Here is a 14,723-nt window from a genome sequence, read left to right as displayed (position 1 = left end):
CTACATTTTCTACCGAACAATAATTTTTAGATTTCAAAACATTATTAAGTAGATGATTTTAGCATTTTTTTATAATATATTATCTTTTTTAGTGAAGCTTTGCAAAGGAATAGATTTAATACAGGACACATAATTTATAGGATTATTTTATAATATTCACACAAAAAAAGTCAAATGCAAAGGCATGCAAGAGAACTGTCCACATGCTAAAGAATCCAGCTGAGGGCCTGGATCATGGGCCAATGTCCTGCATGAGTCCAGCTGTAGACCTGGAGTCTATGGCAATGTCTCATTCAAGTCTGAATCAAGGATCTGAACTGCGAAGACAGAAAGGTCAGTGGTGGAAGCTTGAAAGTCGGTGTGGGCAGGGTGAAAGATCTGTACCAGATAGCCGAGTGGTCTGCACTGGAGCTAGGAAGCGGCGTCCAAAATGAAGAAGTGGACTGACATTCTCCGGAAGGAAGACAGCAGCCAAAGCTCCTTTGAATAAAAACCACCAAAAAGCAGCTTCGTTAGGAAAATCAGCAGCATGCAATCTTCCCTCCCATTCTCTTCTTATGTCATTTTGGCGACAATCTTCAGGTGGGTCTTCCACGCCCAGAACCACACTGACTCAGTCCAGCTGTGTGTTCCAAGTTGACATTAGTTAATTCACTGTACTCCTCTTTTTCACTTGTATTTCTCCCCTCCTACTTCTCTTCCTTCTTTCCTTCTTTTCCTTCTCTTCTCCTTCTTCTGTTTTTCTTCTCCATCTTAAGGTCATGTTGCTGGAGATAACTGCATGAAGATAACATAAAAAAAGATTCATTTGTTATATTTTTATGTTATTGTGGATTCTTATTATTTGATTGCTAACAAATTATGCTTAAATTTCTGCGAAACAATTACACAAAAGGTAGGCATTCTATAATAATTTAAATATTTAATGGCTCTTTTATAAGTGATTCAATAATTGTTAACTGACACTACAGCTATCTATACATTGAAACTGAATGTACAATTAGGCATCTTTCTCAATGAATTATGGGGCAAGGAGCATTCATATGTGAACATCTGGAGACAGAATGACAGATTAACCTGCTGTCCTTGAAAATTCTGTTGAGAATGTTGGTACTATGGGTATTTGTCTACTTTGTAGTAAAAGTTCTACAGAAGAGTTCTGTGGAAAGATGAATGTGAAAAAAAAAAGAAGAGGAAATATGTCATGTCCTAAATATGTGGAAGGATATCAATCCTAATATCAAACTGCAAAACTCATTTTAATGTTTTGAGAGTAGAATTAAATATGTGTAATTAGTACTCACAGATTTTTCTGTCATACTGCTAGAGGAAGTGATTATATAATCTAGGCTTTAGTGTGGAAGGAACAGACATTTCTTTTAAAAAGTGAGCCTAAAACTACATTTGCATTTCCTCAGTATCCTGTGTGTTCTTTTGATTGATAATAGTTTAAAATAAATTTTAAAGCTGTATTACATAACTGCATCTAAAGGGAATCAAGAGCTGTTAATATATTTCTTTTCTCTCTGTTTTTCTTTCCTCAACCTTGAAAAATGGATGTCATAATATATGACCTCATTCAAAACCTAATTTTTAAATTTATCTTTGTAGAAAAGATGACATCAAATTTACTTTTAAAATATTTTATATAAACATTAATGAGGAATATTGGAAAAGGAAGTGGAAATCTAGCACTTTGAATTTTTTGCAATCTTTTGTGTTCATTATGTTTTTAAAATAATTATTGATACAGATTGGAAAAAACACATCGAAATAAGTATATATTAAAAATAAACATTAAGCACATAAATGACATGGCAGCTTGAAGCACACTAAGCATATTGTTTGTTTGCTTTTGTTTTTGTTGTTGTTTTGTTGTTTTTTGAGACAAGGTCTTGCTATGTAGTTCGGACCAGCCTTGAATTCTCTTTATAGAACAGGCTGGCCTTGAGCAGCCTCTCAAGCACATAATTTAACCAATAGTGTATTGAAAAGCAAAGTTTTATTTTGAGTCTTAAGAAGGTGCAAAAGTTAGAACAAATGAAAGCCAACAAAAGTAAGGTGAAGTAACATTTGATAAAATGCATTCATTAAATAGAAAACAAATAGTAGAGAATGTTAAAAATAAGTGCAGCTTATTTCCTTTAAAAATATTTGTCATAAAGTACTTGGTAGTTAACAAGAGTTAAAGTAAAGAGAAAAATATTTACATGAAGAGAAAATGTGGAAGATACCACTATATATTATGCACATTATAAAAATGGAATATTTGAATACATTCGTGTCATTACTAAAAATTTTAGTTGAAATAAACATATGTATAGACTATCACATTTTTAAAAACATACAAGAAGAAAAGGAAAAAATTAGAAAAACTATCACAAACATAGATGAAAATATTTTTAAAATATTACTACATCAAACCTATAAAGAGGAAATATTTCAACCAATGTGTGCTTATGTCCAAAGTACAGGTTAACTATAACATTAGAAAATAGTGTAACTCAATATGATAAAAAATTTTAACCTGAATGAGTATAAAAACTTATTTCTCCACCTACTCATAATAAAAACTCTCACCAGACTTGGAAAAGGAATCTATTTTTGTCAACTTGACAAATCAGCACTACAAAAAGTAACAGTAAATGTTGAAATATTTAAGAATTTTATTAGAATGAGAAAACAGTAACTATTAAGACCATTATAATTCAACATTTTAGTACAATGACTACCCAGTAAAATAAAACAATAAAAGGAAACATAGTTGATAAAAATTAGAAGGGAATTTTTAAAGAATCAGTGTTCAAGATTACATGATAAATATCTCAATGATCCAATCACAATCAACTATCAGATTTCAGAAATAAATTGTCAAGATTCATGTACAACCACTTAATATATAAAATTGCTATATTGGCGTTTTAAAGCAACAAAGCAAAAAACTTATAAAACAATCTATGATTAAAAATGCCTACCAAGAAGTTTCAGAATGCCTATGTACTTCATATAAACAGAAAATAAATCATTATTTAGAAAAGTTTTTTTAAAAAGCCCAAGTAAATGGAGTAAAATCCCATGTTCATGCAATAGATGAAATATTATAAAAACATGAATTTCTTCTAAATATATTCAATCTTATAGATTCAATGCAATCTTTCTTATATTGTGATTCTGTGCAGTATGATTATGAGTGCATGTACACTGAAAAATCTAACCCCAAAATTTAAATAAAATGAAAAGGGCCCTGATCCCCAGTCAACCATGAATCACCTATAAACAAAGATATATTATTTGAATATTTTAACTGAGACATCGTGGTATCATCACAGTATAAACAAGTAGACAAATGGAACAGATTCGTGTCCAAAGAGAATCACATAAAATTTCAATGATGACAAAAAGAAACTAAAGAATACCAAGGAAAGCTCAGCTACCATGACAAACATTGCTAGGTCATGGGAATATTGCCTGAGGAAGATGAATTTTGGTTCCTATGTTATTGTGTCACACCAAAAATAAATTCAAGATGAATTCGAGTTGAACTGTGAAACATAAAATGAAACTTTTAGAATGCAAAACAGGAAATTACCTTGAAAATACTGGGATGTGAAGATGTCTAAATCTGGACCTAAAAAGACTCATCAATAGAGATATTGCTATTAAAATGTCTCCAGAAGACGTCATTGAAAGGGTAAGAAGTTAAGCCAGAGAATGGAACAAATATTAAGAACACATGTAACTCAAGCGCAAGGACCCGAGTTTGATCCCTGGTACAAAAAAAAAAAAAAAAAGAATACATGTAACCAACAAATGCATTTCTTGCAATAATAAATTGTACAAATTTTTTCAAAAGAAACAGGAAAGCTAGGCAGAATACTGGAACAAGAACTCTACAGAAGTTAAACTCAAACAGACAGTAACTGACAGAAAAAGAAAATTGATGTCAGCCATAAAAAAATAAGCGCAAATTAAACAATATGTCATGATTACTTACACACTAGAAAGGCTAACAGGAAAATAATACCACATGTTGGAGAGAAGATACAGTAAATAAAACTCTTACTACACTGATGGTGGGAGTGCAAATCAATACAGCTTTTTACAACATCGACTGGCAAAATTTAGCACATTTCAAAATACGCTTTCTCCTTCACTCAAAAATCTCAAGGCTAAATATTCATTTGAAATACATGTATATAAAAATATCTGAACAAGAATGTTTGTAGCAGCACTTTGACAGTTATCAATCCTGTGTTTAACAAATGACTTGTGTTAAAATTGTTTTACTTTTTTTATAATATGTAATTATTTCTAAAATCAAGATGTTTTTATTTTGATAAGTTCCTGACAGCTAGTAGACAGAGTATTGCCTTTCTGTACAGGACAAAATAAACATTTATTTCTAGCCAATACTTTTGTCACTCTTTGCTATTCAAATCACAAATAATTTATTCAAATTAATTTAAATATAATTTGTGTAATTCATTTACTTGAAATTTGCGAACCATTCTTTCAGATTAATTTTTCACTTTTCAGTAATTATCTTCTTTGTTTTCTTTTCTTTGTTTTGCTTTGCTTTCTCAGGCAAAAGCACCTGGTTCTAAATCACTTCTCTACTGTTTAATTTGCTGTCTATATAAATATTGCTTATAACATTTGGGGAAATAAACATTCAGAATTCAGTCTGTAATTAAACTATTGGTTTATATTTAAAACTAATTTATTGTAAATATGTTATGATCAATTTTTATTCTTAAAGCATGAAAATGGAATAAAGCTTAAAAAATTAATGAGTCTTCAACTGCAGTGGGAGTTTTCAAAGAGAATAACTTTTGCTGTCTGTTTAGGGTACACTTTTGGGAAGTTTTCATTTCACAGCCAATTTTCGTCCCTATATACTGGCACTTCTCTTACCTGAGAGCTATAAGCTTTAATAGAGTCTCTGACACAGAGCTCACATTCTGATCAAGCAGGCCAAGGTGAGACGCAGGAAAGCGCGATAGCTTAAATACAAAAAGAACCCGCTACCATCCTTGCTACTGCTTTTTTTTTTTTTTTTTTTTAACTGGCCGCCAGAGGCCAAGAAAAGAAGGTTTAGAATTAAATTTTAGGAGAAAAACATAAAGACACAATTCATTATTATTGATGGTTCCGGAATGCTTATTCCCTTAAGTTCCAAAACAGATATTCATTTCATTTTGGAAATAACTGTGTATGCGTTCAGGATAAGAGATGAATCCACAGAGTTGCTCAATGTAGGAAAATATGTTTAGAGTCACTAACGTGAAAAAAAATATAATGGCTACTGAGTGTTTTGAACTTAAGTGATCACTCCCTACATGTCTAGGCTCAGTGTGCTTGTTAGGAGTGGAGGGGGACTGAAGATTTGATTTTGATTTGGCTTGATTTTAGTGGCATTATATAAAGTTAAATGTCATCACCATTCCACATACTAATTAAAAGATTATTCTTGCACATTTGAAATATTACCTGCCACTGAAAACAAGTAAATCTAAGTCAAAAGTATGGGTTGTCTAAAAAAAGCATTAACATTTTAAAATTACTTCCAGAAAATTTCTGAAGTATAAAAAATGATATGAATTTATTTCTTTTTTGTCCATGTTGGGTTTGAAACCAAGTCTTGCACATGCTGGGAAAGTGCTCTACCAATAAGCTTTAACTTCAAGCCCCGGCAGGCATTTCTAAATGTAGGTTAGGGTATACAAATATGTATGTGAATGTAAGACATGTTAATGTTTTCCCAATTTCTCTGAAATATGAGTGCTTCATACTTGAGAATTAAACCTTTGTAAATTAATTTAGTATTGTTTAGGACACTACTTTTGGTTCTTTTCTCAGTTCTCTTGATTTTTTTATTTTTGTAAAATGATAAAGTCTACCTGGCAAACTGTATTTGAAAAAAAATTATTCTTCAGCACTGAATAACTAAAGTCTAAAATATGACTTCAGACAGAGTTATTCATATGAAGTGATTGTGACAAAAGCCAGACTGGATTTTATTGAATAATAAATTAAATTTAAAGAACATTGTCTTTTCCCTAGAATTACAATATATTGTACATTATTTCTTTTGAATTGATTTGTACTAAAAAATTGCCCAGCAAAAAAGTAAACAGTACAATAAACTTCCTGTATTCATTACTTAGATTCAACAACTAAAACCATAGCAACAATGCTATCCTGTGAGGAAGAAAAATGCCATTAATTCTTTATTAAAATCTCATACTAAGTTTTTGATATCTCTTAAATAACTTTTAATTTTTGTTATGTTTGAATTGGGGTCCAAATGAGGTGCACTAACTTTATTTTATTATGTTTCTAACTCATGTTTAATTTAGAGCAATTATTTCTTTGGATTTATTTATTCATTATTATTTTTTTCTTTTATTTTTTGTCATTGACTAATTGAAAAATTTAGTTACTTTGTGAAATGTTCCACATTCTAGAATTGTATTATTTTTACACTTATAGTATCTTTCTGTTTTCCTTTCTTTTCCCCTCACTTTTGATCTTTTTATATTCCAAAATATCTGTAGAAAAGGTTTAAATATTTTAAAGAAGATTATGACAGAATTGATTTGTATTCATGGTTGTTTGTATATCTTTGCAAAATTCTGTATTTCTAAATCTAGCATGTAAAACCAAGTTGTTATGCGCTAAGCAGCCTGTGCTTCATGATGATCCAGGTTTTCAACTAGGTTCTCATTTCCCACATGTCATCTTGGGGCAGCACAGACTTCACCCACGATGTGCAAATGTATATGACATCTTGGGTGCTATGAATATTGGTTGTGACATAAATTTCAGCTCTTCGTAACTTTATTTTTAATAAACTGCATGGTTTTTGTTTGTGTTTTCATTTTAGGAATCTGTTGATTAAAACTTCCAATTGATGAATAAAAGGTTGGACAAGGAAAACAAAATAAACATATTCACTGTGTTTAAAAAAAATACTTTCATTTGGTCTTATTTTATACTTTCACTGTTGGGTTCTTTCTAGCCTTTGGTTTTGAGATCTGAATACAGGTTAATACAGGGTAAAGGCAATACAGATTAAAGGCAAAGGTATAATTTAATCTTACATTCTTAATTAAAATAGAGTACACTCTTTAAAATAGTCTCTAGATTTTTGCCACTCGAAATACTATACATACACATGTGTGAGTAGTGTGTTTGTTTAATATAAGATAATTAGGTATTACTGAAAGCAAAATATTTTATTTGAGTAAAAATAATCAGTAATCTCTAACTTCAGTCTCTTAATTTGCCTATCTCTCCCTCAGGGTGAATCCTTGCAAGGTCACTAAATGTCCTACCAATATCAGTGTTGTTTGTGTTATAATTATTTCCCCGTATTTCAAAAGTTAAATATTTTCCTGTTTAGTAAACACAGAATATTTTCTTATCTGGGGTATCAGGCAATGCATAAACTGATTAATGCCTATCTTTTGAGATACAATTTATTGAAATTGGCAATCTTACCATTCTATGTACCTGTTTCATCAAAGCTATAATTCTTTTCCATGAACATTTCCTTTTTCAGAAAATTTATGCTAGACTTTCAGTATTCATTTTAAGGAAAATTTATCAACTGTTCCATGATTCTCTCAGGCTTTTTAATCATTCCTTTTGTTTCATTACCATGGCATGCTATACACACCTGTCTTAAAAACTTTCATTTTGCTATAGAAAATGGTTATTTACAAATATAACTCTTTCTTCTGAAAGTAATTTTTATTAAATGTATGGACACTTATCTACAAATGGAAGTGTATTTTTAAAATATCTTAAAATTGAAATGCAACATTAGGAAATGTGGGTATTGGTTCTAGAATTATTAAACTTGCTTAAATATTGAACTTTCAGGAGAAATACAGTATCTTAGTTTTCTATTTCGATGTGATTAGAGTATATTATGTTCTATTACCTTTAAATTTTAGGTATGATCCAAAAACAGACACATGGACCATGGTGGCTCCCTTGAGTATGCCCAGAGATGCTGTTGGTGTGTGTCTCCTTGGTGACAGATTATATGCTGTTGGTGGCTATGATGGGCAGACATACCTCAACACCATGGAATGCTATGATCCACAAACTAATGAGTGGACACAGGTAAGGTTGTCATCCTTGCAAGTTACTTCATTTCCTTCTTTTGGAGAAACGCAATACAAATAGTAATCTACCAAGTCATATTACTCTAAACCAAAAGTGATTGATTCAGTCCAATGTTGTGTTAGGTCTAAAAAATTATTAAATAATGTTTTAAGTAATTTCCTCATATACATGGAATGCCTTAATAAATTTATATTAAAAGGAGTCACTCATGTTTCAATGGGATTTCCACTTAATTGTAAGTGATAAGAAACAGGAACAGACTGAGTTAGTTGAAGAAAAAATAAAAATGAAATACGTTTCTTCAGAAAACCATAATGTTAAGAAGGACATACAGCTTCAGAAATAATTTGAATAACTTAATAGGAGACTGTAGAACTGAACCTTTCTACCTGTCATTTTTGTTTGGCAATGTATTTTCACTAAAGGAGATTTTCCACTTGATGGTGCTTCTAAAAGCAAGGTTAATTATCACAGCCATAAACAGAAAATTATTTTGTCCCAGTTTAATTGAAAAATGCAGAGCAAAGAGCTTAAATAGCACATCATGTATCAAGTACTGATTTCTTTTTTTTTTTTCCTCTTTTTTTTTTGGTACCGGGGATCAAACTCTGGACCTTGTGCTTGCAAGGCATGCGGTGGAGCCACTGAGCTAAATCCCCAGCCCAAGTGCTGATTTCTTGACAATCATATTTCCCAGGAAGATAGAAATAACTGACTTCTCTTAGGTCAGAAATTATCTTTTGAGTATCCAGTGAAGGTAGAAACTCTGGATCATGTTTGAGTGTTGCAGCTCCCATTCTGATTATGTACCTAAAGTATATGTATTGGTTTTATGCGAGGGAGGAGAAAGAAGGGATGAAGGCTGGGGAACCTAATTATAGTGAGAATACCTTACATTTTATAGCTACTAGGACTTCTTCATAAAGGTAATGGATAGATTCTCAGACTTGTATCCTTACATTCAATTGATCCTTACTTTCCAAATTTCTCAAGAGTGCTAGTGTTTCTTTACTGAGAAATCTAGAAGAGAAACATGGTGTAAATAAATAAATAATTTCCATCAGTGAGTGTAGTAGCATGCCAAAACTGTATTTTGTTGAAGCAGATTAATAATTACATATATCTCAGGTGCTATGGTAGGTGGATGGTTCTAACTTTGACCACAAAAATGAGCTAAAATTTATCTGAAGAATATGAAAAGTGAACTAACTTTACTTTAGGCATTTTGAGTTTTAAATATACAGTACTTCCTTGATTTTGACATTCTGATGTTACGAGTTTAGCAACATTTCTTAGGCTAAATTTGAAGCACAAAAGCACATTCCTAAAAGTTGGTAAGGCACCTGTATTAAGAACTTCCCTCTCTAAAAGAAAAAAATAATAATTCAGTAATACTATGTACATTTGGCTAAGGAAAGAAAAAAAAAGGAGGAATAGAGGAAAGAAGGAGAAATATTTGAAAAACTCAGTTTCCTGATTGTCTACATTTTACAATTATGAAAAATATTTCTGTCCAAAAGGCAAAAAATATAAAAAAAGGCAGTAATGATTGCTTCTCATACTATTTCAATAAAATTTTTGACAATAGTGTATGCCTTTTTGAGTCACTGATATTTCCAAAGAGAATATTGCATGGATTAATGATTGTTGATCTGCCAAAAAAAATGTCTCAGTTCAGTGGTATATATTGTAGATGCAGCACTTATATAAATGAACATTAAATAAAGGAATTTTATGAGTATATAAATGATGTAGCACAATATCTTCATTACATATTTATAATAAAGGACCATTATGCGTATTATTTCTGTAATATTGAAATCAAAATAACGTATGTAGCAATAATAGGTAAAAACCTTCTAAAGACTATTTCCTCACATTTGTATTTCATTACACTCTTTTAGATTGTATAGTACCTTACAAACAGCAAAATAGTATTTAAAATATTTTATAACAACTTTACTTTAGTACAATAAACATTAATCTAAAATCTCTTAAATTACTTTAATATTTTACTTCTGTATCCTTTCATTATTTATATTTTTAAGACTCTCTAGAGACTATCAGCAGACCCACACAAAAACTTCTTGAAAACTTTTAGTGTTGAGCCTACTACAAAGCTTTCCCATATGTGCTAAATAATTCCTGTCAGTTTCACACCATTTACCCTGTAAGTGGATAAAGTTAATTGCTTAGCTCATATGTCATTGACTCCTACAAATGCTTACCAATAAAATAAATTTGGAAGTAATTTAAAAATATCCACTAATGTGGACAATTGGAAAACTCTCCAGGTTATCCCAAAACTGGAAATAATGAAAAATATTTGGGAGGAATTGCCATATTTATGTTGTGATATTTTTTGCAAGAAACACATACATGTGTTTGTGTGTGTGTGCATGTACATGTATTTTAAGTAAGTTTATCTCTATTGTTTAACTTTGGGATTATTTATTGCACTTGATTTGGAAAAATACAATATTTATACTTCAAAATAAAAAAAAGAAATACTTTATCTCTTTGCCATTAGCCTAGGTAAAATCACCCTTTCAAATGATGTCCTGATGTACTCTGATGCTGCTATGCTGTGTCCATCAGCAGGCTGTAAGGAATCACAGGCAATGTATCATTTAGTATTTTGACTCCAAAACCTAGAATAATTTTGGACGTGTGGTCCATTTATGTGGATGATTCTCACAAGAATTAATGGGGAATATTTTTAGATAAGTTTAGTCTGTAATATTTGAATATTTTTATTTGCACAAAATAAATGTGTCGGGAATTGTGAATGAGTTTCAAGAAAGCCTGAGGAGATAGCAACCAACATGCACAGTTGCTTTTATCTAATTCATTCTGTGGACAACCCTTATGTGCTACTATATTACTTATGCTGAAATATATAAACTCTGGAGGGAGAACAACTGCAGATTTTTACAAATAAATTAACTTGGAGCATGAGGTGAAAAATAAATTCTCAAACATTTGAAGTGATTTATGTAGCAAATACTCAGAGCTTAAAATAGTGTGATTAATTCTTTGGTAAAGGGAAATGCTTAGCACTATGATAGAACCTAAGCATCTGAGGTAGAGAAATCTTTCAGGAAATGATATGTTGGATGAGGCTTGAGCAATGAGTAATAGTTACCCAGGTGAAATGATGGAGAAATTTGGCTTCAAAAGCACATTAATAAGAGAAGGAAGGACATATGGTATGTTTCATTGAGCAAGAAATAAAGTGGTAAGCAGTGAGCTTTGAGACATAAACAGTTGTATATTATGTTCAGCCAGAAATCATGTTAAAGAGCCTTGACTTGAAGACCTACAGAAGTTAATGAAAGATTTTAAGGTGGTAAGGTAAATAACTAGAATTGTGTTTAAAAATGATGCACTTGACAGGATCTGACAAATAATTAGAAGAAAGTAAGATTAGAGAGAGAGAGAGAATGATATTAAGAGAATATGTTATTAATCTACTCAAGGTATAGTAACCTAGATTAAAACCTCAGGAGTGGAAGAATTACACTGGTGTTATTCATTTAAAGGGTTTGATGATTATTCAAATGTGAAGTTGAGTGAGGTAAAATAAAAGGTCATGAAGATGCCTTATATTTATCTTGACAATTTAATAGAAAGTGGTGTCATTCATGACATGTGAAACATGGAGCAAATAGCACTTTTGTTACACACTGAAAGGACTCATTTCCCCACACACATATGCACACATGCGTGTATAGAAATAGACAAATATAGATATAGGTATGAATAAAAAGTGAAACTACTCAAACTATATAAAGTCCACTGCACAGTGCTCTTCAGTATTGAATGAACAGAAGGTGTCAGAGAGGAAATTTTAAAAAATATAGTTACCTAGTAGTCATCATATTTCTATTGACTGGTAGGTCCTATTTTGTAAAACCTTCTTAGATGGTTCTCATATGAAACGACACTTGAAAATAATTAGATAATGAGAGACAATGGTAAGTGCATGTACTTTGAAGGTAGATGCAGTTGCATCTGTGTACTTAGATGTTGTGAGATTTACATGCCTTATGAAGCATAGAGAGAAAATGATACAAAGTGTGAATATAAAAAAGGTTGTGGTGATTTATACAAATTATTCTTAACATAAAAGAGACTATCAATATATTCACCTGGCCCTATCTTCTCATTTTAGACAATACTTTTATAAGGAAGAAAATAATCGTGCATTAAATTTACTATTAGAACTTATGTATTAAGTAAAAGAAATTAAAATAAATACATAAATTCTTTTAAATCTACAATAGGATGATGGGTAACAATAAATATATTTAAAGAACTGGAAGATAATAGAGGTTGTTTCTGTACTTAGAAAATAAGAACATGTCCTTTCTGAATGAGAAACATAATTTGTGGTCAGAATCTTTTTTTCGTAGCTATTTTATTTCTTACATTTTACTCTCTTTACAATTTGAAATAATGCCTAAAAATATCTAATCTAGCTTGATATCTTTAGAAAACCATAATAAAATGGTTTTGATATAAAAACTCAAAATATTAGCTAAATTCTAAAAACTAAATTTTCATCATGAACTTTGTAAAAATTGTTATTTTAATATGTCTAACCATTTTCACATTCAATATTATTTACAATTTTCAGTCCCTCATTCCAATTATTTTCATAAGGTGAAAAATTAATAATTCCTATAGCAATTGTCATTATAGTCTCTTTATGACAAAATATTGATGTGGCTTCATTGCATGTGTCTATTTGAAATGAATGAATAAGACATTTAATTGAATATAATATCTGGGGAAATAAGTTGAAATGATTGATATAAATGTAATTGCTATTTCTTCTAAGATATACTCTATGTTATTACTGTGAAATAATATCACAAAAGTGTCTGTGCAGATATCAGAATAAATCTTTCTGGGAAACTTTTATATAGCAGGTTCATTTCACTAAAATCTATTTTATTTTCTTCATTAAAATGTCTTAAGTGATTATAGGTTTTACAATTCTTAATATACAAATTATTACCTTTAAAATACCATTTGAGTGTTTCTTTTTTATTGTACTACTTCTAGCTGAAGTGGGGAAGTGAAAGCACATTTATTTATGATTTTCATTTATATGAAGTTTCATTATAATTTGCATATTTAATTATGAGAGTAAATTTGTCTTAAGCTGTGTCTCATCTCTTTCAACAGATGGCTTCCTTGAATATTGGAAGAGCTGGTGCATGTGTGGTAGTCATCAAGCAACCTTGACTTATTTATTTCATTTGGAGGGATTTTATTTGCTACAGTGATTATTTTTATATCATATGGCAAGAAAGAGAACTTTCTGAGATAAAAATTCTGTAAGAGCGAGGATTTCTGTAAATTTACCTATTAATGTCCAAAAAAAAAGGTAAAAGATGGTTCAAAATTATAGGAAAGAAGGGAAAACATCAAACTGGTAGAGGAATATGTGTGGCCATATGTTAGTTTAGGAATGGTTATTGGTAATTTGCTTTGTATTGTTAGTATACAAGAACTAGGGTTACCAAAGGCTTGTTTTTCTTGAGCAGTTGAAAGGAGAGACCAATATTTGTGACACTGATAATTTCATGACTACAAATCATTCAATTGCTTTATGATCTATGGCACTATTCAAAATATTGTCAAGCGTAGAAGTATATCATCTCACAAACTCTGATTGATTTAATGTTTCCTAATCAGATGTAGTCATACCAGGAAACAGAATCATATTTTATTAAAATAAATCTGCTTTTACTCATTTTCCTGAGCTATGGCAATTAGAGAAACAGATTCACATTTGTCTCTTGCATTCAGAAAACAAACTGTCCTGCTAATCAAACCTGCGTGTTTCATCAGAGATGATGATTGAATTTATTGCAGCCATCTCCACAATCTGAAACTGGCAAATTAGAACAATTGCTTTCATTAGCCTTGCCATATTGCTTTGCATTTTCAACACACTGAGCCAAAGAACCAATATCATCATGGCCTTTTGTTGAGTTCAGTGTAAGCATGGAAGCTAGTTATTCTGAAATATATATATATATATATGTATATGTATAATATATACATATACATATATATATATATATCCACTGCATGTTGAACTCCTTTAGAATTTCATTCTTAAGAATCTTAGAATTTTGAAGGAAAAAGACATGATCCCTTAAATTGGAGTGTTTATGATTATTGCTATAAGGAAGACAGGCTTCAGATTCTCATTTCCCATTCTACACACTTGTTACATTGATATGTACTTTATTTTAAACAAGATGTTTGTAATTGTTTAAAGCATACATTAGAAACATTACATAATATTCTTAATAAACAGACCTGTGTAAATTTTAAATACAATTAATAAATGATGGAACATTTGCTTTTATCAGTGTATCTTTCTTCAATAAATTTTAATTTATATTTAAGTTAAAAATGACAAGATATAATACAAAACAAGCAATTTCTTTTGAATTAGTTTCAATATTAAAGAAATATATATTTTCATCAAAGTATAAGCTCTTTTTCTCCTAAATGTAATACTATGCTGACACTAAATGCAATTTTAATAATTACCTTTTTATGTA

At 30.5% G+C, this 14,723-nt stretch overlaps 1 protein-coding gene across 1 annotated transcript in view; it reads left to right on the top strand.

Annotated features, from left to right (window-relative positions):
* Klhl1 (kelch like family member 1) overlaps positions 1-14,521 on the top strand; it is a 422,969-nt gene extending 408,448 nt beyond the window's left edge. The window contains exons 10-11 of the mRNA XM_004844289.4: positions 7,962-8,133; positions 13,330-14,521. Of these exons, the coding sequence (XP_004844346.2) occupies positions 7,962-8,133; positions 13,330-13,389 (232 nt within the window). The 3' untranslated portion in view covers positions 13,390-14,521. The remainder of the gene's footprint in view (positions 1-7,961; positions 8,134-13,329) is intronic.
* The last annotated feature ends 202 nt before the right edge of the window (positions 14,522-14,723 follow it).

The sequence above is a fragment of the Heterocephalus glaber genome, unplaced genomic scaffold (genome assembly GCF_053883595.1).
Source record: "Heterocephalus glaber isolate CG9 unplaced genomic scaffold, H.glaber_assembly_v1.0 deba00001577, whole genome shotgun sequence".
NCBI classification, from domain to species: Eukaryota; Metazoa; Chordata; class Mammalia; order Rodentia; family Bathyergidae; genus Heterocephalus; species Heterocephalus glaber.
Note: the sequence above shows the minus strand (reverse complement) of the source record. Positions and strands in the feature narration are given on the sequence as shown.